General features: G+C 42.8%; 3 protein-coding genes across 3 annotated transcripts in view; 1 reads left to right on the top strand and 2 right to left on the bottom strand.

The window, feature by feature from the left end:
• LOC308291296 (sodium-coupled neutral amino acid transporter 3-like) overlaps positions 1 to 3,242 on the bottom strand; it is a gene marked incomplete at both ends in the record, with an annotated part of 25,356 nt that extends 22,114 nt beyond the window's left edge. Inside the window, 3 exons of the mRNA XM_080733278.1 lie at positions 716 to 831; positions 1,360 to 1,444; positions 3,202 to 3,242. Of these exons, the coding sequence (XP_080589404.1) occupies positions 716 to 831; positions 1,360 to 1,444; positions 3,202 to 3,242 (242 nt within the window). The remainder of the gene's footprint in view (positions 1 to 715; positions 832 to 1,359; positions 1,445 to 3,201) is intronic.
• Positions 3,243 to 16,602: 13,360 nt separating this feature from the next.
• Positions 16,603 to 21,724, bottom strand: LOC308291036 (DNA-(apurinic or apyrimidinic site) endonuclease 2-like; the record flags this gene model as incomplete). Its single annotated transcript, XM_080732950.1, has 7 exons — positions 21,585 to 21,724; positions 21,331 to 21,414; positions 19,715 to 19,895; positions 18,888 to 19,031; positions 18,729 to 18,798; positions 18,004 to 18,331; positions 16,603 to 17,282 (listed from the first exon to the last, which is right to left on the bottom strand). The coding sequence occupies exons 1-7, from the start codon at positions 21,697 to 21,699 to the stop codon at positions 16,603 to 16,605; spliced, it is 1,602 nt and encodes a 533-aa protein (XP_080589076.1). The 5' UTR covers positions 21,700 to 21,724.
• Positions 21,725 to 22,597: 873 nt separating this feature from the next.
• Positions 22,598 to 26,879, top strand: part of LOC308291035 (protein bicaudal D homolog 2) — a gene marked incomplete at its 5' end in the record, with an annotated part of 60,058 nt that continues 55,776 nt past the window's right edge. The window contains 2 exons of the mRNA XM_080732949.1: positions 22,598 to 22,604; positions 25,553 to 25,959. Coding sequence (XP_080589075.1) covers positions 22,598 to 22,604; positions 25,553 to 25,959 — 414 coding nt within the window. The remainder of the gene's footprint in view (positions 22,605 to 25,552; positions 25,960 to 26,879) is intronic.

The following is a 26,879-nucleotide window of genomic DNA, read 5'->3' as shown; positions in this document are numbered from 1 at the left end:
ACCGCTCACTTCACACTGGGTGTGATTTCTTTTTAGATACAGTAGATATAGATATTTCAATTCAAATGAAATGTATACAATTATTGTGCCAGTTTAACCACTTTAAACTACCTGTAAGCAAAACTAGAAATACTGTTCCTACGAAACAGTGTGGGCTCGCTCGTGACTATACTCTACGGCGTGCTAACTGTGATGTGAAGCTCAACCAATACTCCAGCTAACACCACTCCCAGATTTCTTTCCACCAATTGCGCCTCATTGGCTAACGGAACAAGATATGCGGCGGAAATAATGACGAAACCATAGTGTTTTCGCCTTTGAACTGTCTGCGGCGGAACTCACTATATATAAATAATGAGGATAACATAGTGTTCTCGCCTTTCAGGCGAGCCCACAATAAGCATCCTAGGGCACCCTAGGCTGCAATGCCAGCCTGACAGTGTGTTGCGGGTTCGAATCCCGTTCCCGTTTACCTTTGCTGAGTGTCAATCCCCATCTCTCTCCCCATTACCTGTCAGTCTACTGTCCTACCAATCCCAAAAATTGAGAATAACAGATCTACAAGCTCACAACTCATTGCAACGCGACACATTGTGTCTGCGGCCGTGCATGGGGATCCTTGGCATGGGACAACCCCAACTATGCAGAAAACACAAAACACATACACTTACAGTCTAGCCCTGCGTGGGATGGGAGGTTTGGCTTGCGTACTCACAAAAACAGAATGATTCCGGTGTTGGACATCGCATACGCCAGTCCCAGGATTCCACTGCCCATTATGGCGTTGCTGAGGTTAAATATGGACATTCCAAATGACGTCTTCCCCTCAAACTGCAGAGGCCAGAGAGTTCAAAACAATACATTCATCTTGTGATTCCACGTCAATGTATTTGAAACTGGCATCTTACGCCTAAAGATGTATTTGTAAATAGAGACCGACAGATATATTGGTATATATCAGTCATCAGTTGACTTTCTTTTCTTTACAGCATTGCATTGTGTTATGTCGTCGACTCACCTCACTGTGTAAAGCTAAGAAAATGAGTGACTTGTTTGCTTGTTCATTGTATACTTACAAGTTAAATCTTCCTTTCATATATTGAAGTTTAATATAAAAATATACATTTATATACTTCAAGTTAATAGTGTTTTGTTCTTTTTTAACATTGGTAATCGGTGGTCTAGGATCGGGATCCTAAATCAGGATGGCATATCGGTCAGGCACTGTTTGTAAAAGTGTCGCTGAACAGCACATCACCTTTAGCTATGTGGATGAATAATATAACAGCACATCAAAGACTTGCAAGCTAGTTTCTTTTAAACAATTTAACAAAACAAAACAAGTGCCAGATAACTCACATCTGTGAAATGCGTTTCTTTCTTCCCGCCAGTTTTACTTGGAAGAAATTCATCCCGCTCAGCCATGCGTTCCAGCCCGTCAAACCTTGAAAGAAAATGAACGGAAAATTAATATTTAGACCAAAACACATACGGCGCTGAGACTGCTGTAGAAAGAAACGTACTGGTGACCTTCATGTGTGGTGACAAACCACCCTGGCCAGTTCCACGATTTTATCTCTCTGGTTTGTGTTGTGATAATATCTACTTATCCGTTACTACTGCTCAGATTTACAGTAAGTCTAGTTATCAGTCAACTAGAAAGATGCAATTCTGGGAAATTGCAGGTGTGGTTCAATGTTGTTTTTGACAGCAAATTTTGATTTAGTTTTAGTCATAGTCTTTTGAATAAAATGTCATTTAGTTTTAGTCATAATTTAGTCAAGTGAAAAGTTTTAGTTTTAGTCTAATTTTAGTCGACTAAATATCATAAGATTTTAGGCGACTAAATCTACAGGCAGCGGGAGAGCGGAAACCTGGACTACAGGTTAGGGTAATTGGCACTGGGTGAAAAAAAATGGGTTACAAAATCGTGGAATAAAAATAGAAAAAACATTAAAAAAATGAAGCCGGTCGATTTTACATATTGCCTAAGTGTGTGCCACCAAACTGTGGGAGCAGTAGCGCAGCAAAATAAAGTGTATCCAGAAAGAATAAAGTCGGACAAGTACTAGTCTGGTTGCCCCTCTTTAACTATAAAGAAAATGATTTAAAGGAATCTTACTGGTGGATACTCTTCATAAGTGATTATTGTATATTTTCAGGAGTTGTGTGTGTATGTTTCTAGTTTGTGTTGTTTATTTTGTAATGTTATCTGTTACAGTATGATGTAAGTTATTACGGTTACGTTGGTAGTGGTACAATGTGCCACTGTATTTTAGTCTGTTTAGACTGTTCTTAAAACAGACTTCTGTGAATAACACAGTTATCTAGTTTTATTTATACATTGTAGCCTTGTTGAACTTGTTTTGTATTCAGTTCTTACCTTGTATCTTGTCTTACTCTCTGTGGTATCTTGTTTTATTGTTTCATATCGGGGACTAGGGATGAACATTTGCATTCTTGATAAATCCTTCTGTAGTGTATATCTACACTGAATTCTGTACAGCACCGTATGTACTGGCATTGAATGCCTTGTTGAATATATCGTCGTTGTCGGGTGGAAACCTTGTATGTCCAAAACCGTTGGTTTTGCAATTATCATTTTAAAAATTATCTAAACTAGTGAAAACAGCAGATCTACAAGCACACAACGCCTGTGCGAGGCGTTGTGTGCTTGTAGATCTGCTGTTTTCACTACTTTTGTGCGACGGCCTTGTATGAAGAAGCAGGGCTTTACTTTGCGAAAGAACGTACAAATTTGAAACTTGGAGATACGAGGTTTCCACCCGACAACGACGATATTGTCCCTCTCAAATAAACAAGAATTGCGGCTGCAATGCTGTTGCTCAGTGGTTCTCAAAGTGGGGTTCGGGGACCCCTAGGAGTCCTTTGGGGGGTTCCAGGGGGTCCCCAGTTAAATTTGCTAATACAGCATCACAATCATTTTAACCACTTTATCCATTTCTATGTTGGCTATTCAAAAATAGCAGATATACAAGCTCACATCGTGTCACTTCGTGCCGCACTGCCGAGCTTGTACATTTGCTTTTTTTTAACCTTTTGGAAATATCTTGAAAGATGGGGGGGGGGGTCTGGAGCCAAATACATATGAATGTGTGGGTCCTTGACATAAAAACATTGGCTGAAACCAGTGCTGTAGCTAACAGGGAACCTGATAAAGGAAGCAAAAACTAAACTTACCCATCCTCCTTGCTGTGTCCATTCATTTTCTGTAGCTCCATTCCTGGTCTTTTAAGGCTGGATGATTTTGAAGACTTTTATGTGAATGAGAGGACTGGGACCTTGAAGCTTTATGGAAAAGAGGAGAAGAGTTCTGATTAAAATACAAAGAGGGGCAGCATTCTAATTAATATACAGGTATGTGCCCTAGCCTTGACGAAGTTTATACAATGGTAAAAATGTCATTTAAATAGAGTATTTAGACAGATTCCAGGTTCATTTGTTGACCTGTCATCCTAGTATCGCTATGCATTTGATGTCTTACCTTGTGTTTACCTTGCTTAAAGGGATATTCCACTTTCAACAGGGAAACACCTTATGGGCTTTTCTACACACACACACACACACACACACACACACACACACACACACACGCACACGCACACGCACACGCACACGCACACGCACACACACACACACCCATTGTAAGTTCAAACTCCATTTTAACCAGGATAGATTCATTAAAAACACCCATTATTTTTTCTGGTGACTCATATTACTCTCCTAATACGTGAGCAGGCCGTGTTTTATCCATAACTTTTTTCATTTATTTTAAAAAAATGAAATACAAAACATTATTATTAAAAATAAATGAAAAAAGTTATTGAAGAAACACGGCCTGCTCACGTATTAGGAGGGTAGTATGAGTCACCAGAAAAAATAATGGGTGTTTTTAATGAATCTATCATGGTTAAAATGAAGTTTGAAGTTACAATGTGTGTGTGTGGGAAGAGGCCCTGGGCCTGGAGGGCCTGGTAACATTTACATCAAATATCTAAATATTGAATCAAGCAAATTAAAAACTGTTCAGGGTGTTCATAAAAGCCTGATTAGATGATAAAATGACCAAAAGTTTTTTTGAAAGTGAAATATCCCTTTATGATCACTCTGGATTAAGAGTCTGCTAAATGCCTAAATTGTAAATTGTGCGAGGAGAACTTCTGACATTTGGTCATGAACTCAATCTATAATCCAACCAGTAAGACTCCCTAATCGTCAGGTCGCATACACAAACTTTAGAAGGCAATGGTAGGCAATCAGAATATGGGAAATGGGACAGATCCATGTTGATGACATGACTTTAGAGCTACTGTGTACCGCTTTGCGTGATTTAGGAGCAGTGTCCAAAAATGTGTTTTGCAAAAATCGGTCTCATGGTGGCGCTAGAAGATGGCCATGTGAGAAATGAGGGGGGAGGTTGTGGTTTGGCAGCCAAGGAATATGTGTGCAAAGTTTGGCATGGTTAGGGGCAACAGTTGTGGAGACATGAGTAGGGGAAAAGTGTGACGTGACGGACAGACTGACGGGCAGACTGACAGCCGGTGGAGGTTTTGATAGTACTGTGACCTGGCGGTTGCAATGACTATAACCAACATCTCATTCTTTGGCAGGCTAATTTAAACTGTGCTGCGTGCCTTGCTGAAAATAACCGATACTCACACAACGACTAAGTATAGGGCGCTTTATGCTTGTATGGGCCGGTCATTTAATACAACCCAGCAAGCACGGTCAGGACCTGGACCAATCAGTGACTTCTCGATTGGGACCAGATAAGGTCAAACCATGACTAGTCAGATCTGGCCTAGAATATCACCTGATTTCAACCAACATAAATCCTGCCCACGAAAACGGATGTCCTGGATTAATCAGAGAGGGTCCGATCGAGGCCAGATAAATATCATAACTAGTCAGATATGTCCCAGAATATAACCTTACGTGCCCGTATTTCAACTAACATTACAAACAATAATCCTGTCAAACAAAATATGACGTCCTGGTAATGACGTCAAGATCATCCCCATATGGGCTGTGATCTGGCCTAGTTCTGAACGTCACCGGAGTCACCGGAGGATGTTATAACGTCATCATGACGCCATTTGGCTTGCAGAGAAGGCACAACAATATGTAGGGGAGCAACAGTTAATCAAACTAATCATTGTAATTGGTTATAAAACACAATAGATCAAAACAAAACTAATATTGATTTCTGGGGGAAATATATATTTATTTCTTATATTGAAAATACCAGAGCTACAAGATCACAACGGGTCAAACTGTGACACATTGTGAGCTTGTAGGTCTGGTATTCTCACACTTTTTGTGCATATACTAGGGCTTAGGTGGTTAATCAGTAAGATGGATTTTGTCAACTTGTTGATATATATAAACTAGACCAGGTCAACCTGGTTGTGCCAGACCCCGGTTCTGCCAACCCTCCTCATTTATGACATCATGCCTTTTGTAGGCATGTCATCATCATGTCATCATCATATATACCCTTTATATAGAAAACCCGGACCGACATTTGCTTATGTAGGCCTACCCATTTCATGGGTCTGGCAAAAAGAATACAAATTATAAAAGAAAATGCTTTTTGATTGTTCGATTCGGGATAAGTAATCAACGGATATAATCACTAAGAAAATAATAGTTGTTAGCCCTAGTCCAACATTTAATATACTGTATGTTCTTCCACATGTTACATCCCAGGATTGTTGCACTTATCTTGCATCTTTTCCATTGTTTGCTAATAGATTCCAGCCCTAAACTCACAGGGTGGTAGCTAGCCGAGCTAGCCGAGTGCCACGCTGCGAGCTTGTAGATCTGCTATTTTAGAAAAATCGTGAACATTTGTGTAAGTCTTTGAATATTTCAAATCCTTCGAAGGGTTTTTTTTTTCCTATGTTAGTGACGCTCAAACTTTCACACCCAAAATGATATGTATTTGGCCACGGACCCCATCTAAAAATATTTAGTTCCAGGGACCCCTCAGAAGCATAATTTGAGTTCCAAAAGTTCGCACAAAAAATACATATATTCATAGATTTGCACACATTTTCATGACAAAAAAAAATAAAAATAGCAGATATACAAGCTCAAAGCACTCGGTGCCGCGCTGTGAGCTTGTATATCTTCTATTTTTCAATAGCTAAAGTATAAAATAATTAAGGCCCCTCCACCTTGGGTCCCAGTAACTCAGTCCCACTTCCCCCCCCCCCCCCTTGTGACGCCCCTGGACGTTGCACACCCCCTCCCCTTCCCTATTTTTGCAATGAATAGTTGAATACAGGTGTTCAGATTTAGACCTGCCCACAAACAGCTTGAAAACTCCTGGTCTAGACAACCATGTCATATCCTGTATGAGTCAACAGTTAGAAGATTCTTTACAGAAAGGCCCTCTTCTGCCAGAAACTGGCAATAAGAAATATATTCCCCCCCCTGGCTTGATACTCCCGTGAAATGAATACTATATTTGTGTCCTAGCCAAGTCTAATGACACAAATCAAGTTGCGATGAATGATACAGATGAGACCAGCTGCTTTCCTAAATCACTTCAGGTGTCAGCCCATTTCAACTTACAAGGTTACTGATAATTGAAGTGAACAAATACACAATTAAGGGTGGACTAATGTACGGCAGTTTGAAATGACTGCGCATTCCAGTGGAAAAACAGGGTTATTTAAGTAGTATTGAGAAACACGACGCTATCGGTTTTCTCGCCTGGCAGGAGTGACAGGAATGCTCTTTCCCCCCAAAATGTTTCTCACAGCACTGCCATTGTGCTTTCACTGGCAACTATCTAAGACGTGATACCTATCTTTTAAGCCCCTTATACGTTAGATAGACAGATAACGAGGCGTCTAGTTAACTGAGAGATTCCACAAAATGTAGTCTTCTTCGGTCAGGGACTCAAGGTGATGTTAATCCATTCGAAGCTCAAGGTTCAAGGGTTCATGGTTAAGGTGATATATACCGTGTATACATATCTCAAGAAAGACACCTTAACCATGAACCCGTGAATTAACTGAATTAAACACACACACACACACACACACACGCACACACACACGCGCGCGCACACGCACACGCACACTATACAATAACTTCTTATAGCAGAAGTATTACGAAAACAGAAGAACAGTTTGTCTATTTGTAAACTGTTCCGGGCAGCAGAGAGCTGGCGTGAAGAGACTCCGGGGAATGGTGGGTCACCTCCCTACTCTCTGGGTCAGGCTACCTCAGGAGCAGGGGCGTCACACCAAATTCTGGGCCCTGGGTACAAGGATTCACTGCGGGCCCCCCATGAATGTTCTTCATAGGGTGAGGAGGGGGTTTAACCTATTTAGACTGGGAACGCATGATTACGCATTGTTTTGTGCTTTAAATATTGAAAAATAGTCTTTGAATATTTCAAATCCTTCTAAGGTTTTTAAAAAAAACCTATGTCTCTATGTCAGTGGTGCTCAAACCTTTTTATGTTAAGGACCCGTAAAATGATATGTATTTGGCCACGGACCCCTATCTCAACATATTTAGTTCCAAGGACCCCCCAGAAGCAAAATTTAAGTTACAAATGTTCACTTAAAAAATATATGAAATATATTATGTTCAAAGATTTGCACACATTTTCACAACTTTTCAAAAATAGCAGATCTACAAGCTCGCAGCGTGGCACTCGGTGCCGCGCTGTGAGCTTGTATATCTGCTATTTTTCAATAGCTAAAGTATAAAATAATTCCAGGCCCCTCCACCTTGGGCCCTAGTAACTCAGTCCCACTCTCCCCCCCCTTGTGACGCCCCTGCTCAGGGGTCGCGCCGTCCGACTCCCGGGCCCCTAGGGCTAGGGGACACGCTCACGCCACGATGTGCCATTCCTGAGGAGCTTTCACATGAAAACTGGAATTCATATTATTCCCACGCCGATCATCAAATATGCAGAACTTTATGCAGACAATATGTGGTCGCAGAGAGCAATGGGGCCGCGGCGGTGGAAAACAATAGACTTGCGGTCCGAAAGGTAGTCGTTAAGTCTAAGCGCCGGTTTGACTTGACCCCATGCGTCCCGGGCCGAGGTCGGGTATGGTCAGCGTGACTTTACATAGCTATCTGCACAGCCGACCCAGTTCCCATGACCCTCCGCCAACAAGCACAAGCCCAGAAAGAAGAAAACTCTTTGCATGTGATGTGAGCTGCAGCGCAGAACAGCAAATTCCAAATTGACTTTACGAGATGTTACAGTACGGGTTCTCCCTGCTGTCTGCCTTTCCACGGGAGTACATTGGAAATGCTACTCAGAGAGCAACTTGTTCCTACATTGCTGACACACACACACACACACACACACACACACACACACAGGCACGTGCACACATAGATATCAAAGGGGGCTTGAGCCCCTGCCCTTTTATCTGTCTGTAAAAAGTGCCCTCTCCAGACCATGACGTTTTTACTATGTACTGTACACCACATCTCCGGTATTGACTTGATTATGCTTAGTTCAGTGTGGTATCAAGCACCGAAAACATTCAACCTCCAAGCTCAAAACGCGTTGCAGCGGGACGCGTTGTGAGCTTGGAGGTCTGCTATTTTCGATATTTCCACCAAAAGACCCTTTTTAGAAATGTCAGCCCCTGCCTCTCTAACATTCTGTGCACGTCCAGCACACACACACACACACACACACACACACACACACACACACACACACACACACACACACACACACACACACACACTATTAGATTATACAGTATGATTTTACACACACACACGCACGCACGCACGCACACACGCACACACACACACTATTAGATTATACAGTATGATTTTACACACACACACACACACACACACACACACACACACACACACACACACACACACACACACACACACACACACACAATTAGATTATACAGTATGATTTTACACACACACACACACACACACACACACACACACACACACGTCATTGTGTGATGTGTGTGTGTGTGTGTGTGTGTGTGTGTGCGTGCGCGCGCGCGTGCGTGTGTAAAATCACACTGTATAATCCAACAACTAACAACATCCATCAATATAACACCACACTAACAACCAGTGTGCCCTTAATACCCTAGCAGTGTGTGTGTAGTAGCAGCACATGGAGCTTGTCTGATGCAAGACCGGCTCACTATGACAGTTAGCCCTTCCCTTTCCCTCCAGTAAAGGACACATGTAGAAGTCATTCATAAAGACTCACTTACCCTGTTGGTCAGCAGCAGCAGCAGCAGTTTCCTGTCCACAGTGGGATGCCTCGCATACACCGACGATTATCTCCTCGGGGGCACCGCGCTAATTGTCTCTTCTCCCCTTAGTGTTTGTGTCCAGTTTCCAAGGAGTAGTTTAGTCTAGTCTCTCCCTAAAGCAAAGCTCCTTGGTAGTGAGAGAGAGACAGAGAGAGAGAGAGAGAGAGAGAGAGAGAGAGGGGAAGGGAGGGAGGAGAGTGAAAGAGCTTAAGGCTCTAGGAGGGAGGGATGAGGGAGGGAAAAGGAACACCCATAATACTTAACCCTTTGTTCAACCAGTTTACAGGTAGTTCAGTTTCAGAGGAGGCACGTTTATTAAAGGAAAGGGGGGTGTATTGTGCCCTCAGGCTGACAAATCACTCACTCAACCCGGTGTTCCCATTCGGGAGGAGGTGGTGATACTGGCACGAGAGAGAAGATTCCTGGGTTTTGACAGCTGTCTGTGTTTAACAGGGACGTGCGGAGGACGTTAGAGAGGCAGGGGCTGAAATATCTAAAGGGGCCTTTTGGTGGAAATATTAAAAATAGCAGACCTCCAAGCTCACAGCGCCACGTTGTGAGCTTGGAGGTCTGCTGTTTTCAGTACTTGATACCACACTGAACTAATCATGAAAAAAGGCAATGTTGTGTACAGCATGGATTTCAACACAGACAGGGCAATTCTTTCAACATAAGACGCTGCATTAAAGTTCAGGAGAGTTTGGACAAGGCAATTCTCTTGAATGCTGCCTTCATGGTATGACATGGAAAGAGGGGCATTTGCATTTCTTTCACCACAGCGAAAACTGAATTCATTGGAGAGGACACTTTTTACAAATGGTTAAAAGGGCTCAAGCCCCCTTTCATGCCTATGTGTGCACGTGCCTGGTGTTGAATTCCCCTGAGACACCAACAACACGCCATGTGTTTGTGATGTTAATGATGAATAGTAATTAACATTCCATTACGTAGCAGTGACACGGTGGCACAGTGCTCCGTGGCAGAGGAGGGGGAGTGGCTTCACTGGGGGTCAGCTCAGGTGGGCTTTGTTTACACAGGCAGTGGTTCTTCTCATGCATTTTCATGTCAAGGGCCCCCAAGTTGATACATAATGGGCTGCGGACACCCATTTAAAAAGGTTTTGGGGCCTTTTGTTTTGTTAGATTCTGCAAGTGCCTGCCCTATGCCAGGGGTCTTCAAAGTTTTCAGGCCAAGGACCCCTTAGTTGAGAGTGAGATGAAGCAGGGACCCCCCACAACCTTTTTCATAATTTCCATATAGTTTCATTGTTTGACAGCACAATCATCAGTGTATTTTGGATTCATGTCAATTTGTGTTCAGATATTTAACCACTTGAACCGTCAATACTTAATAAATGTGACCTTTCACTCTTTTTCCCCTCTACACCAAACCTCTTTGCCGAAAATAGCCGATCTGCTATTTTTGGCAAGTGGTTAATATAAAGGAGAGGTTTCTGTCGCACAAAGATTTGGAGGACCGACCCCCTGTAGTAACTCTGAGGACCCCCTAGGGTTCCCGGAGCCCCTGTTGAAGACCCTTGGCCTACACTCCAGGTTAGATATTTCTTTGCAATTTCTTGCATTTTTGAATAAGGCTCGATCAAGTGGTTAAACCTATACTGTACAATCTTAAGTCATTCTCATACATCAATTCTCTAAATTCTAATAGTGTCCCCCCTCAAGGACCACGAGGGTCCCCAGACCCTACTTTGAGAACCACTTACAGCAATGGTTCTCAACCTGTGGGTCGGGACCCCCAGGGGGGTCCCCCACATTATTTTGGCGGGGTACCCAGATGACAGTGAAGAGACAGTTTAAAGCAGAGCCAAACTAAATGTAATGCCTCAACTCCTACTGTACATTAATTCCAATTGCTTGTCAGGGTGGTGGTGTGGTGGTGGTCCCCAGTTCAAATATGATTATTTTGGTGGTCCCCAGTTCAAAAATGATTATTTTGAGGGTCCCCAGTTCAAAAACGATTGTTATTTTGAGGGGTCACGGCCTGAAAAGGTTGAGAACCATTGGCTTACAGCAGTGTTTCTCAACCTTTTTATTCTGCATGGCACACTTTTCATGTCCCAAGAATCCATGGGCACACCAACATAATACGGGGGTGTAAATATCGTCACTGCCGGGAAGAAACCTTGTATCTCCAAGTTTCAAATTTGTACGTTTCTTCGCAAAGTAAAGCCCCGCTTCATCATACAAGGCTGTCGCACAACAGTAGTGAAAACAGCCGATCTACAAGCACACAACGCCTCGCGGTGCGAGGCGTTGTGTGCTTGTAGATCGGCTGTTTTCACTAGTTTAAATCATTTTTAAAATGATAAATACAATACTGGCTTTCAAGCAGTTTCAAGGGTCACACTTGACCCTTCTCAGGCGCACACCAAAGGTCCCCAGGCACAGTGGTTGTGAAACACTGGCTTACAGCACTGGTAGACGCCTGTGTGAACTGGGCTGGAAGTCCCTGTCCCATGTTAATTAGCTTATAGGAGATCAGTTCTTTTTAAAGGTGGCATGTCGCCGTCGCATGTGATTCCGCTGCATTTAGCATGCTAACGCGTTATCATGTGCTCCCGCGATAATCAGGCACGTCTCGCAAAGAACACGCTCTATTAACCACAGCATTCTGTCAATTAAGGAAAGCCCAAAACTTTGCCACACAGTGCCCGATGCACCGTTGTCCCCCAGGGGTCTACAGTATACCACTGGTTCTCAAACAGTGGGTTGGGGCCCATTGTTTCCTACAGTGTCGGGACCACTACCACTTGTTACCTACCTTTTGTTTTGAATTATTATTTCAAAATATTTTCAAAAAAGCAATTTTTCCAAGTAATTTCATTAATAAATTCCAAACAAAGTAATGAAAACAGCAGATCTACAAGCACACGACATTGCGAGCTTGTAGATCGGCTATAGTTTGGTTCCCGGGCAAATGTCTAATTTCAAATCTTTTCTTCTGCAAAAATAGCTGATCTACAAGCTCACGATCGACCATTTTTGCAGAATATTTGCCCCAGAAGTTTCATGAGTTTAATAAAAGAAATACTCTATGAAGACTTATAATTGTGTAGTATATAGTTTTTCTATTCTAAATATGGTGTAGGGCGCAGGATACATTTTAAACACAGAAATACAGTAGGCTAAAAAAAACTGTCTTAGTTTTAGTTATATATAGCTATAACCTTCATATCATCCAAACACGAGGATAAAAACAAAACAAAAGTATTTCTTTATCCCATTGTGGTTCACAGAACTAACGGTCGCATGACTCGTGCTCACTAGAAAAGCCAACAATGTGTTTTGTTGATAAAGTTGAACTAAAAGATACGGGTTGTCTACGTACACACCCAAGCAACGCCCACATGTTCTTTATCTCAGCAGAACACAAACTCTTATGTGTGGGATTTCATTCACACTTTCAGGCTCTGCCAGTAATAGTGCAACAAATCAATTTAATTGATTAACATAAAACACTGAATTACTGAATGTAACGGCAGAGAACGTACAATTAATTAATACAATAATTGGTTTTAGGGAAAAGAAACTGAAATTGGACATTTTAGAAAACAGCTAAAATGAACTTGTAGATCTTCTATTTTTGCACAACACCGTTGTACTGTGAATTGTATGATTATTAATCAGACTAATTGATTTAGATTATCATAAAAAGTGTAAATACATTTCATGTCAATTCTGTTTATTCAAAAAAGTACATACTAGATATTATTGCTGCTAAGAAGATTTCCAGCTGGCTCTACAAAAAAAGAACAAAAAGAAAAGGAGAAAAAAGATCCCTTCCATGTAAAATAAAAGGTTTAACACCACAGGAAAACAATATACTGAATGTAATGGCAGGGAACTTACTGACCTCAGTGACATGTATTCAAACAAAGTGGTTTGGAAAACCCAACATCAAGCTATAATTACACATCTTCATTTCACAAAATGGACACCTTTGGAAATGAAAAACATGGGAACTGTAACTGAAATGACTCATAAAAAGAAAGTTTGGGATAGAAATAGAGATATTTACTGTATATTTACAGTACACATCAGTAACCCTGTCTTGATGTTTAACTGTCAAACACACACGTCTCATGGTCCAGATGATGAAACAGCCACACTATTACTAGACAGGAAGATATTTGTGTGGTACTCACGTCTTGAGACAGAGTCACAGAGATGTCCTCGGTACACAGAAGTGCCCCAGTGTGTACCCAGTATGTCTCAACTGCACACACCACCAACCAGGTTATTTAGACTAGGGGTCAATGTAGCTGTGGTGAAAGAAGAAGTAGAGAAACTAGAATGAAGAAATGAAGGCTGAGGGTTACTTGAGGAAGGGTGGGGGGTGGGGGGTTAGGGGGTTTATTTGCGCGGGGTTTAGAAATATATATCCTGTCATGTCACAACTCTCTAAGCCACTCCCTTTTCCTCCAGAGGCAGAGTAGGAGTAGGCCACGTGTAGAGCTGCTCTGTTGGTTAGCTCATGAAAGAATCTTATTGTAAATATTGAGTCAGAATGTTTCCACGTGAGCCACTACTAGAGCAGGATATACCCTGGAGTTAAATGTCTACAGCAGACCATAGATAGAGCCAGAGCTGGAGCAGTTGTTGTTGGAGGAGGAGGGGGAGGGAGTATCCACACCTCTGCTTCAGTGTTGTTTTTGACAGCAAATTTTGATTTAGTTTTAGTCATAGTCTTTTGAATAAAATGTAATTTAGTTTTAGTCATAATTTAGCCACCTGAAAAGTTTTAGTTTTAGTCTAATTTTAGTCGACTAAATATAAGATTTTAGGCGACTAAATCTACAGTTGATTTAGTCAACTGAAATGTATTTTGGCAGGCCTTGATGGCATCATAATGACTGATTTTACACTTGGTTGTGTGCTGAAAATAGCTGATCTACAAGCTCACAATGCGTCGCGCTGCAACGCGTTGTGAGCTTGTAGATCGGCTATAACACCTGAGAGCAACCAAAAATAAAATGACTCTTCTCCACTAGTCCCTCCCTAAGGTTTTAGTCTAGTTTTTATTTTGTTGACGAAATTGTCAATATATTTAGTATTAGTCTTTAGTTTTCGTCAGTGAAAAAAAGTCGACAAAGATTTTTCGTCATAGTTTTAGTCGACGAAATCAACACTGCTCTGCTTTTGATATGATCCCTTGCTGGTGTGGGGATTCATAGACATAGACAAGCTTTTTATATCTATGTGGGGATGTGTTTCATGATCCCTGGCTTGGTCCGATTGAATTTAATACATGCATTCCCTTTGGGAAAATGTAGGCTCTTTTGATATGTGTGATAATAACATTTGATAATATCACAATGTAATGATTTAATTAAACAAAAGTATACTATCGTTTCATTATCCATGGCACCCCTATTTTGGGCAGATTTGCAAAATGTTTCAATTTTGTTTTGACTATTTAGACAATAGCTGTTTTCTACTTTTTTGTGTGTTTTACAAATACAACTAGAAGCAGTGCTCTTCCAAGCACAGGTCTCCACCAGGCCACACAAATCGGCCTGTTATAGCGCCACCATGAGGCTGATTTAAAAAATGTGGGGCAGAGGTTCTGAATTAGCATCCAGGGAGTGTGTGTGCTCAGTTTGGCAGCGATCGGGCCAACGGCGCCGGAGATTAGCTGGTAACAACCAGGCCACACAAATCGGCCTGTTATAGCGCCACCATAAGGCTGATTTGAAAAATGTGGGGCAGAGGTTCTAGATTGGCATCCAGGGAGTGTGTGTGCTCAGTTTGGCAGCGATCGGGCCAACGGTGACTGAGATTAGCTGTTCACAAACTGCGAGGACGCACGGACGCACGCACGGACGGACGCACGGACGGACGCACGGACGGACGGAGGGGAAAACATACTCTCCCTCAGCCTTCGGCTGGTGGAGACAACTAGGCCTATCTATATTACAGTCCGTCTCTTGAGCATCCAGAACTCTTCCTACTGTGCAGTTTATATTGTATGGTAGTAACAAAGTGGGTCATTTCCACCACTCTAGTCTGCTGACTGTGGGTTATTTGGGGTTACTTTCTGTCATCATCTCTATACCCTCTATATACTACTGCCATCTAGTGGACATAAACACTCATATAATACAGTGGTTCTCAAACTTTTACATTTCAAGGTCTTCCCTTAACTCTGACAGTGTACAAATGGAACCAAATGAACCCGTCAGGGTTCATTTGGTTCCATTTGTACACTGTCAGAGTTACAGACTTGTGTGGGTCAATTTAGACCCCCATAAAGAAACCTAGAGTCTCCCTGGAAACCACTTTGAGAACCACTGCTTTAATAAAAGCTCAAATAACAATGATAAACAGACTAGTATTAATAGGCAAGTGATTATAACAGCTAGGCTACTACAACAGTTCTTGATCATCATACAGTAATTGAGATTATATAATGTATCCAAGCCTGTTTATCTTGAGGCCCTATTCACTTTTTGGATTTTTTTTGCACCACGTGGAACAGTAATGCTGACTTCAATTGACGAGAGAGACAGTCTTAAGCAGTCTGCTTAAATTACTATTTACTATTGAGGTAATTCTTTTCATCATAATGATCAAATTATGGTCATATGTCTTTACTTTGAGCAATGACAATAAGTCAAAAATGTATACTATCAAAACATTGTAATCTTTATTCTGAGGTTAAAAACACAATATATAAATGTTAGGAGAATGTAAATGAGGTTCAGCTGGGAGTTTAACCCAAGTCCATGATTTAGGAGAAATACAGTATGTACTAGGGCATTCACGAATAGTGATTTTTAGTATTTGAATTATTCAACCTCAAAGTATTCGAATAGTCAAATATTCGACAGGACTGGCCAAACTGTCAAATATTAAGTAAGCAAGAGGCGAACATTGTGAAAATAGCCGATCTACATGCTCACAACTCCTCCATCTGCTATTTTCAAAATATTTATCTGTGGAACCGAGTCACATTAAATGTAATACCTACAATTCCAAGTGCTTATCAGGGTGGGGGTCCCCAGTTCAAATATGTTTATTTTGGGGGTCACGGCCTAAAAAGTTTTGAGAACCTTAACAAATTCATCCACCGGGGGCATTGACAACTCTTTCGTATGACTTCCTTCCTATCTAGCCAAGCTTTATAAACTATATATTTTTTAAAGAGAAAACAATAAAAATAAGCGAATATTCGACTTCGGTGAATAACGTCGAATAGTGACTTTGATATTCGAATATTCAAATATTTGGTGAGTGCCCCAGTATGTAGGAGTAGATATGTACAGTGGAAAACATGATCATTTCCCCTTGTCGACCCACGCGAAAAAGCTACAGCGAGCCTCGGGATTGGAGGCGTGGCCCTGAGGGCGGGCGCACACGAAGAACTGCCTGCCCCTGTTGGGCCCCTCCTTCTTCACGGTGTGGAGGACGCAGGGTTCCCCGTGCACCTTGCAGGGGGGCGGCTGGGGGGGCCCGCGAAGCACCGACTTCCAAAACGTCAACGACGTCCCCTTCTCAGGACCCGCGGTGGACACGGAGGTCGAACACTCTGTCTTTTTCTTGTCACTCTCCTTTTCTGCGGCGCTGCCGGGTGACAAACCCGTGTCCTCACGCTCGGTGAGGTCGATGTCCTCGTCCGCGATTGAGGAGGGGACGGTGGGTTTAGCGTGTGCTGTTGGGAAGTTCTGCGGCGACGGGGTCAGTTGATCCGCGACGGCCGCCGCGCTGGTGGGCTTGGGTTTGAAGAAGGCCAGCAGGCTGCCCTGTGGCTTTGAGGGAGGTTTGGCCGTTTTGCTTTTCTTCCCCTTCGTGGCGGCGGACTCCACTGTCGACGTTCTTTTCTTCGCTGCTCCCAGCGGGTTCACGTTCTCCCTCCTCTCCTCCGGCTCCTGCGATCCAGGTAGCGGCTGAATGGCCGCGGTCTTACCGGCCTGTTGGTCCACCTTCACCAGAAAGCGGGAGAGCTTCTGTTGCTTTCCTGCACACCAGGGACGGAAATAAGAACCAAAATAGTTAAGAGAATCACAAAGGCTAACTCAGAGAATCAACACTGTATGTACAGTAAGGGTGCGACAGTTAATGAAGTGATTTCATTGATTATAATTAAGGCTGGGACTTTAACTGATTAATTGCGATTAATTAATTACAGAAAATCTACGCGATTAAAAAAATTAATGCATTTTAATCGCACTTAGTTTTTGCACCACAGAACCTTCATTTTCGGGCATACCGATCATAGCGATGCATCATGCATCAACCAAGAAGAGACAACAAACGCAAAGGGAGAAGTAGCCGATCAGAGCGCTTTGCTTGGCCCAGTGGATGCGAAATTTACCAGTGTCTTTTGTTGAGATTCTGAACTCCCCTGAGTCCCCGTCCTATCCAGTGACTTTGGTTGGTGCAGGGCTCATCATGGATCAGATTGTAAATATTATTTCACATTTATTTCAAAGGACTAAGATCTTGTCTTATTTGATGGCCTTTCTGCCCTGGCATTTGGCCTAGTGCTGTAATCTTTTACACACTAAAGGCCAAGTGGCCTTGCCCCCAAAATGAAGAAATTCCAGGCCTGGTCAACAGTCTACAGACTCTACAGAATCGGGATCGGTATTGGACCCAAAACTTCGACATCAGTCGGGCTCTAAATCAGACGGCATCATTAGTGGCATTGGAAAATCATATCAATACCCAACCCCCACCTGCAAACTCTGGCAGGTGTCGAGTGCAGAGAGGAGGGGTCTTAGAGCTGGGCAGAAGCGTGCAGCTGAGCTCCCCCCAGACAGGACAGTGGTCCGAGCCCTCCATCTCCGGCATGATGTCTGCCGTCACGAACTGCTCCGCGGCCAGCGAGCGGTCGGCGAAAATGTAGTCGATGCGAGTTCCGTAGTTGGTCTTCCGCGCTCCGATGAGCGTGTTCCAGCATGTGAACGCGTGGGAGCGAGTCGGGTGGAAAAGGCGAAAGGTGTCCACGAATTCGTGTAAAAAGAAACTCAGCCATTTTCTCCCAGGGTTCTCTTCAAAATCGCCCTGGGTTATGGCAAAGAAAGTGGGCATTAGAATTATGTACTAGATTAGAATCAGAATCAACTTTAGTGTCACATCACACAATATAAGATAGGGTGGGAGATATTCTTCTTTGTGCAAGCTCTCAAAAGAATAGAGACTGAACAAAGAACAAGTCAGATAATAGGAAGGCACAGTCAAATCAACAATACACAAATTCAAGATGCATGATTAAAAATAGCATTGGATATACAGGATAGCAGCACAGAACGGCGGAAATGCTTCTTGTGCGTGTGGGGAATATATCCATCAGAACCAGCTATGTGTGTGTAAGTGTTATTACCCTCTGTCATATCATAAGTATATAAAGGAGAAGGAAATATCCTCATACTGTATAAGAATACCTCAATTCTTCACTTACAATTTCACTGGGGTCACAGTGGTCTATCGGTCGGTGAGATGTGTTCACGTCTCCTAAAACAATCACATGGCTGAAACAAAAAAACATCTAAATTAGATTTTTAAATGTTTTCATATCCAGCTCAAATGTCACTTCAGTTCTGGTTAGGTAGGATCTCACCTTCCAGACGTCAGTAAAGCTTCAGCACGACACTGAAGCAACTTGTAGAAACGCAATTTGAACTCTTTTCTCTCTGGCTTTTCGGGGTCGGCTCGTGGACAGTACACATTAACTACAGTAAGCGTTTGCGTTTGGTTTTGACACCTGTGGAAGACAAAAAAGGGACCCAAATTAAGATCAATCTACAGGGTTCCCACACATCTTCTTTACCAATTAATTTCCAAAACTTTTCCAAAACTTTTCCAGAATATTTAACCCGATTTCCAGGACTATTATATATAACAATAATTCAGCTCAATAATGAGTCGCTTACTCCTATGTGCAATGCCCAAAGACAGGTAGTGTATGCCAGTGGTTCTCAACCTTTTCAGGCTGTGACCCCCGAAATAATTTTGTATAACACGGTTTTATTGTGAAAATAGCCAATCTACATGCTCACAACGCCTTGCAACGCGAGGCATTGTGAGCATGTAGATCTGCTATTTTCACAATTTCTGCCTCTAATATTTGACAATTTGGACCATGTTTAATTTGTCATTTCAGAGGTATTAACAAAATCAATAACCAAAGACAACGCATAGCTATTTTCTCCATGATCTTCCAGGACCCTTGAACAATTCCAAAACTTTTCCAGTACTGGAAAAATATTTTTCTAATTTCAAAATATTTCCAGGAATTTCATGACCGTGGGAACCCTGGATCAATCTAAATCAGGGGTCCACAAAATGTTTCAGTTCAACAGCACCCAGGCTAGTTCAACAGCGCCCAAATAAGTAGACCGTTTTCCTTGCCCACGGTTTTGTGCTGTGTATTAACAGTTTTCTCACATGGTTTTGTGCTGAGTAATGACGGCTCGTCCTTCGTTGTCCAAGAGCTGCAGCTCCTCGGTGGAGAACTCGTGATGGTCACCGTAGCAGCCGACAGAACTTTCATGGTTGGTCAACAAGCCGGTGAGGCCCTCTTCAGCAGCGAAGGGCGTGGCGCCGTCCCTGCAGAAAGTAGCTACACCTGTGTGTGCGATGCATGACAGTGTTAGCCTGGTTCCAGCCATAGACTGTAAAAAATATATGCATATGATGGTGATTGAAAGGCAATTTTTAACTAGCAATAGGAACCATAAAGTATTTATGAAAATGTTAATTAAGGTTAGAAAACGAAAGGGGAAAATGAATGGGGTCCAATGGAGAACAATTCTTTTTGCGATCGGCCGGGGGGGGGGGGGGGGGGGGGGGGGAAACAGCGCAACTAGCGGCCAAACCATAGGAAGTTTTAGTTCCGTATTGGAATCATTTTAAATCGGCGGAACTATGCCCCTGGTTCCAGCCCATAGACACGCCCACTCTCAGAGTGGAATGTTTCTCTGGTCTGGTGTTGTGTCATAATAAGCGCTTTATCTCGTCCAAAATGACGGCTCCTCCAATGAGCGCAGGGGGTGGGGGTGGGTTTAACAAATAACCAATCCGCGCCGCCACGGCCTGTTTTTCAAGCGACGTCATCGTTAGTGTGTCATCATCAGAAGACGAGGTGCTTTGCTTTGATCTGTAGTGATTGGTTTAGGGAAAGTCAAAGTCCCTCCCCTCCAGAAATCGCTCAAACAACAGGGCACAATGTCAGACTAAAGCCCCTATCATAGTAGGTGATAAACTATCCACCGCGGTGTAGTCTTTTTAAGTCATAAAACTACAACATTACGTCATTACTCGCGGTGAAGAGCTATACACCGCGAACCCCGACACATCTCTCTGTTTTTACTATCAGACAGATCGACCCATCACCCCGTTCACTGATTGGTCGATTTTCTAGACCAGTCAGTCACAGTGATAGGACTTCACCGTGACTGACTATGATGGCCTCCACTTATTTTCTCACCTTAGGTGGATAGCTTTACACCTAAAATTTGCGGTGAATAGCTCTTCGCCCTGGACTGCAGTGGACTCTGATAGAGGCTTCAAGCTTCATCTGAGTCTGAAATCAGGCTATGACAGTGTCACAATGGGAAAGGACAAGTGTCCACTGTGACTGTACCAGATGTATGACAGTGTCACAATGGGAAAGGACATGTGTCCACTGTGACTGTACTAGATGCATGAAAGTGTCACAAAATGTTTAGACTATTAGAATAATTCTAATATTAATGCTGTTTGTTTATTTATTAATACAGCACGTTTCTTAATGTTACAAAGTGCTTGTACAGATATAAATGCATTTAAATAAAACAGATCTTATCTTATTAATGTCAACTAGTATTAAGCTATTATCATCTTGAATTTGACCATTTTTATATCAAAACACTTTAAACACTGCAATGCAACATTCAAGGTAGTGACTAACACTGGTCAAGGTAATAACATGTCAACATAATATGCAATATGGCATACCCTATATATTAGGCTATATGCCTAGTAGGCCTACTGCCTAATTAGTATGATATTATGTTATGAACCTGAATAGCCGCTGCGTCCACGACTGAAGCTGAAATAGGAGCTGTATCCATCAACAATGGCACATCTCTCATCCAGTAGGTCTCCTGTTGTGTGCAACAGGACATTTACAGTTCATGTAAACACACCGTAAACATTGATATTGCTGTTACTAGAGTTCATGTTAGACACGTTTAAAACACTGTTAAACATAAATGCCGTGTTTGTTATATGACACGTTTTAAACAGAATGAAACACGATTCTACTGTCACTCACTTGTCACCTTGGTCTCCTGTAAACAGACAATATCTGCATCCAGTGAATCCAGGGCTGTTTTAATTCCTCCTTTAAACGTCCTGATCCCGTTAATGTTCCAGGTGACGATCTTCATTGTGCACCCTAATTAGCAATGCAATAATGCAACCACTTATTACTATTATTGCATTGACTGCAGAAGCAGCAGCAGCAGTGATAAAAGAGCTCTGCAGAAGCAAAACAACGTGCCTGCACGGAAGTAAAACGGAAGTTGTTTGGGATTCAACCGACAACCGGAAAGTCTGTTTATCCTCAGCTGTTTTGCTATTTCACTCATGTGCTTGTTAATAAATGGCCTAGATAATTGCGTCCACATTTATATGTGGTAGTGTGAAAGCAAACAACAACAGCACAATAGAAATAGTCAACAAAAAAAATTGACAGAAAGGGTCTAGCGCCGCAGATGGTTTCCTGATGAGCTTGCACAGTCTGGCCGCTAGAGGGAGCAGTGTCTCTATAATATGCCGCTTTCGGCGCGCTTTTGACATTGGAGTGGATTAGTGATGGGCATTTCATCTCTGTTTTGGGAGCAGGATTTTTTGACTAAAGCTGTGTGTGCGTGTGTGTGTGTGTGTGTGTGTGTGTGTGTGTGTGTGTGTGTGTGTGTGTGTGTGTGTGTGTGTGTGTGTGTGTGTGTGTGTGTGTGAGAGAGAGAGACTGTCTGTCTGTCTGTCTGTCTGTGTGTGTGTGTGTGTGTGTGTGTGTGTGTGTGTGTGTGTGTGTGTGTGTGTGTGTGTGTGTGTGTGTGTGTGTGAGACTGTCTGTGTGTGTGTGTGTGTGTGTGTGTGTGTGTGTGTGTGTGTGTGTGTGTGTGTGTGTGTCGACTAAACATGTTTGGGATGATTGTTGTTTGTGCAGTGTGCACACTCACAGCACATACCACAGTGTACATGTGCTACAATAGTTTATTTATGAAAATATAATAGGCTCATCACCAAAAATAACCATGGCATGGCAATGGCATGACACATACCATGCCAGGCAAACAGCTGTTCTATTCGTGCATCATTACCTCAATTTCTTCAGACCTGCGCTTGGCTTAGCGCTTACCTTAGCCTACATGATGCATGATGCATTCATACATAACTGATACCATCCAGAAATACTATAATTAACAATAAAAACTTGTAGGCAACACAAGATTTAACAGCAAATGACATTTAAATACTGATTCTATTGATTTAATATTAATCTTCTCAGCCATTTATGAGCTACATTTTGACCTTGGTATTTTGCCCCCATTAATTATCTGGTAATTGTCGATGCAACTTGCAACTCTTCACATAATTAACAATAAACACTTTTGGGCAACACACACAAGTGGTCTATGTACTCTGTATCTTCACAAGCAGGGGAAAGAGCTTTCTGTAACAAGTGGAGATGAGAGATGGGAATATAATTTTACTCATTGGGACCATAATTGACTAAATTAACACCATGTTGTATTGACAAAGACTTAACTGATTGAGAAATTGAGAACATAATAAACTCATTCAGTTTTACTGAGGTAGTAGGCTACTTCAAGTGACTGAAGTAGGGTAATTTACCGCCCCCTGCTGGTCATAGAATAGACTTGATTATTAAGTCACTTCCGCATTTGGAATGAATGCAAAGCTCCGGCTCGTGGTTGAACAGCACATCACAGACTGACTCACAGTGCAGGGCCAGAGGCGTCAATTGGGTATGGCAAGCTAGCTATGGCAGCTGCCATACCTTGGCTACAGGGGGAAATAATAAAAATGTACTTTTCATCGTGCCTGTTGCTAAGGTATGGCAAGTTGGTAACATGACAGTCATGTTGCCATACCTTAGCTTTTTCTGAACTGACGCCACTGTGCAGGGCGCAGGCTCTCATCGGGGTAAAGAAACGAGAGAAGCCGGGAGGAGGAGGAGGAGGGAGCAACAGAAAAGATACGGGATCATTTCTCTGTGTAACACTATCTACCCGACCATACCGGCTGTCACTGCTAACATCATCACATCCTGGTGAGTAGCTTACATTTAGATCTAAATGATAATAATAATAATATCGTTTAGTAGTTCGTATATTGAAAAACGCTATCCAGGCAGGACGTTGCGGCGGCATAGGTCGGTCTCTGGGTAAAGTAACGTTACCCGGGGAGGGAGTCGATATTAAAGTAGAAACACATGAAGGAAATGTAACCTTATTGAATTGGTGTGAGACCGACCGCTAAAGCTAATGTTAGCTTTGTGTCACGGCTCGATGTGCTAGTGTGGTGGTGGGGGGTGTTGTGTGTGTGCTATAACAACGTTGTGTGTCGGGCCGAACGAACGAACGCCCCATCTATCATGTGTTGTCCTGTTAATGCCATAGTAATGCTAGCAATGCTGCTGCTGTGGGATGGATATGGAGCCCCGCGTCGCCCCGGCGAGCGGACCCTGCCTCCCTCCGGCTGAAATGACACAAGTACTGTGGGGAAATAGCAGATCTACAAGCGCGCAACGCGTTGCGGGTTGTGCTGCATTCGCAACGCGTTGTTGGCTTGTAGATCTGTTATTTTCGGCGTGAAAATCGGGCTTCCAATCCAGGCTGGGTTGAATCAAGCGTACCCTATCTATGGCTGGTTTAGATAGATAGACCGTAGTGCGGCGGTGCCGCGGTCGCCTGCCTGCCCCCCAAAAAGAACGCATCTACCGTTAGATATATTTTTTGGCAAAAATACAATAAATAAAATGACAATTAAAATAAAATGTTAGTTACCATTTAAGTAATTCACTTAACTGGTGTGATTCTGGTGGTAAAAGTGGTCATGCATTTAAACGTGGTTGGTTTAGATTGCATCAGTCAAATCTAAGTCAGTGATGCTGATTTGTATTGTGTGATATTTACAATTGTTCTATTTTTTTATTGTAATTTATTGATCCTCCAATTTTAGCAGCAGTAAACTGATCATGACAGTTTAATGTTAACTAAAGCTGAGGGGAGGCTAACTATAACAGCTAATTATCTCACTACAAGCTAGCCGCCTGCTATCATCATGGATGGATCATGACACACAAATGGTGTTTAAAGGGGAAGACCACCCATTTTCAATATTGAACTATGTCATTAATATAACTTGTGTACCACTGCATGAGACAGATTTCACTTTGTGCAAATATACAGCGACAAATACCCTGAAACAACTAAACAAGCAACTAAGCATTTTTTGAAAATGTACACCTGTAATAATGACATGCCCAAAACGGGGACACCACACCAGTGATTGTTTGATTGATTGAATACTTTATTAACAATTACAATTCAATTCAAAGGAGCTTGGCATGAGAAAACATACTTTTACGTTGCAAAAGCATGTCACAATATAATAATAAAAAAATAAAAAAATGTTGAAAATGGGGAACGTATACAGTTGGAGAGGGTATGTAAACAGAGCTGTCACATTGTGTCGTTCTATACATGTTATATATACAGTATATACAGGATACACAGCCTTTTGAAACAAATGGCAGCAATCTTTTGCAGTCACTTTGAGACAAATGGCAGTATTTATTTTCCCCCCTCCCCCACAAAAAGCCCCAAGGGCTTGTTGCCATTGTGGTCCTCTGTAATCAATTCATCAAGACATTTAACACCTTGCAGTCCGAAATAGAATGGTAATATTTACAGTAAACAGTTTGCATTTCTGCTGTTAAGCTTAGACCTTTCTAGGACCAGTTACAAATCGCAGACACTGCTCTTTTATGGTGGTTTTTCAAAGAGGGTAAGGAAAGGGGTCACACTTTTTTTGATGTCTGCTGGTAGGGGCGTTCCACTTTCTGCTGGCATAGCAGTTGGCAACTTGGCATAGTGTTGTTGTCGATGTGGTTAAAAACAAGAGTCTGGTCTTGTATGGGGCGGGCGTCATCGGTGCTTAAACTAGATTATTTTTCATAACACTGAGCTTTGTGTGTTGTGTTTCGCACAGCGTGGCGTGATGCAGCGCGAGGATTAAGAAAGACTAAACGAGGCGGCGGGGGGAGTCGCTGTGGAGCTTTCTCGCCGGACTACGACAGAGGCCAGACGTCGAGGAGGAGGAGGAGGAGGATGCTGGAGGCTGAGGCGGACCCCGCGGCCACAGAGGAGGCAGAGGAGGCAGAGGAAGAAGAGGAGGGGGAGGGGAGCCACGACGCTCTGATGATGGCGAGCGACGGGGACCTGAAGACGGAGGTGCTGCGGCTCACGCTGGAGCTCCAGGAGGCCACGGAGGAGAAGCTGCAGGCGGCGCGCTACGGCCTGGTGGTGCTGGAGGAGAGCGCCGCCCTCAAGACCAAGCACAGCCAGCTGGAGGAGGAGCACGAGAGCCTCAAGCAGGAGCTGCAGCAGATCAAAGAGGTAAGGACACGGTGTTTTCTCAAACGACTTTGACGTTTTCAAGGTCTCCCCTTAACTCTGGCAGTGTACAAATGTTTGTGGTTTGTGTGAATTAGATTTGGCTGAGACCAAGTATGTATGTATGCAATCAGGCGGTCGGTTGTTGTTAGCAACACTGCAAAAACAACAACCTAGATATACTACACTGTAAAGTCCTGAGTGTTCATTTACCCGGAAGCAAATGTTCCACATTTGTACACTGTCAGAGTTACAGACTTGTATGGGTCAATTTAGACCCCCCCTCCCCCACTGTCTATAGATCCGTGATTCTCAAACCTTTTCATTCCAAGGAGCCCTAGTTTGGTATTGCATTAGGGATTAGGCCATGCCAATGATGCCATGGACCCCTATAACTCAGAGAGTGTACAAGTGGATTTGGAACCGTAAAAGGTTCATTTGTTTTGCGGTCCTAACTATCAGTCAATTAGCAGGGGACCCCCTGGAACCCCCCCCCCCCCCCCCCCCCCAAGGACCCAGTTTGAGAAATACTGCCGTATGGATGGATGGATAACAGAGGCATGTCTGATCATCAGCAGTATTGATATTTTCTCCTTTATTTAACAGTGACAAGTTTTGTCCTGTTAAGACACTTGCTGTGTTTGTTTACACACTTTATATTACCACACAGTATTACTATTTTACCATTTCGGCTCTTGTTTTACTGCATGGTGCCTTACAGCAGGGGTTCCCAAACATTTTTGTCTCAGGGCACCCCATGAATATTTTTTTAATCCGAGGCACCCGTACATTATGATTTTCACTCCCGGCACCTTATATTTATAGCGTATCGTCGTTGTCGGGTGGAAACCTTGTATGTCCAAAACCGTTCGTTTTGTATTTATCACCTATAAAATGTACAAAACTAGTGAAAACAGCAGATC

The sequence above is a fragment of the Nannobrachium achirus genome (assembly GCF_963921795.1).
Source record: "Nannobrachium achirus genome assembly, chromosome: 9".
NCBI lineage: Eukaryota > Metazoa > Chordata > Actinopteri > Myctophiformes > Myctophidae > Nannobrachium > Nannobrachium achirus.
The sequence above is the reverse complement of the archived record's forward strand: the minus strand, read 5'-3'. Positions and strand labels throughout refer to the sequence as shown.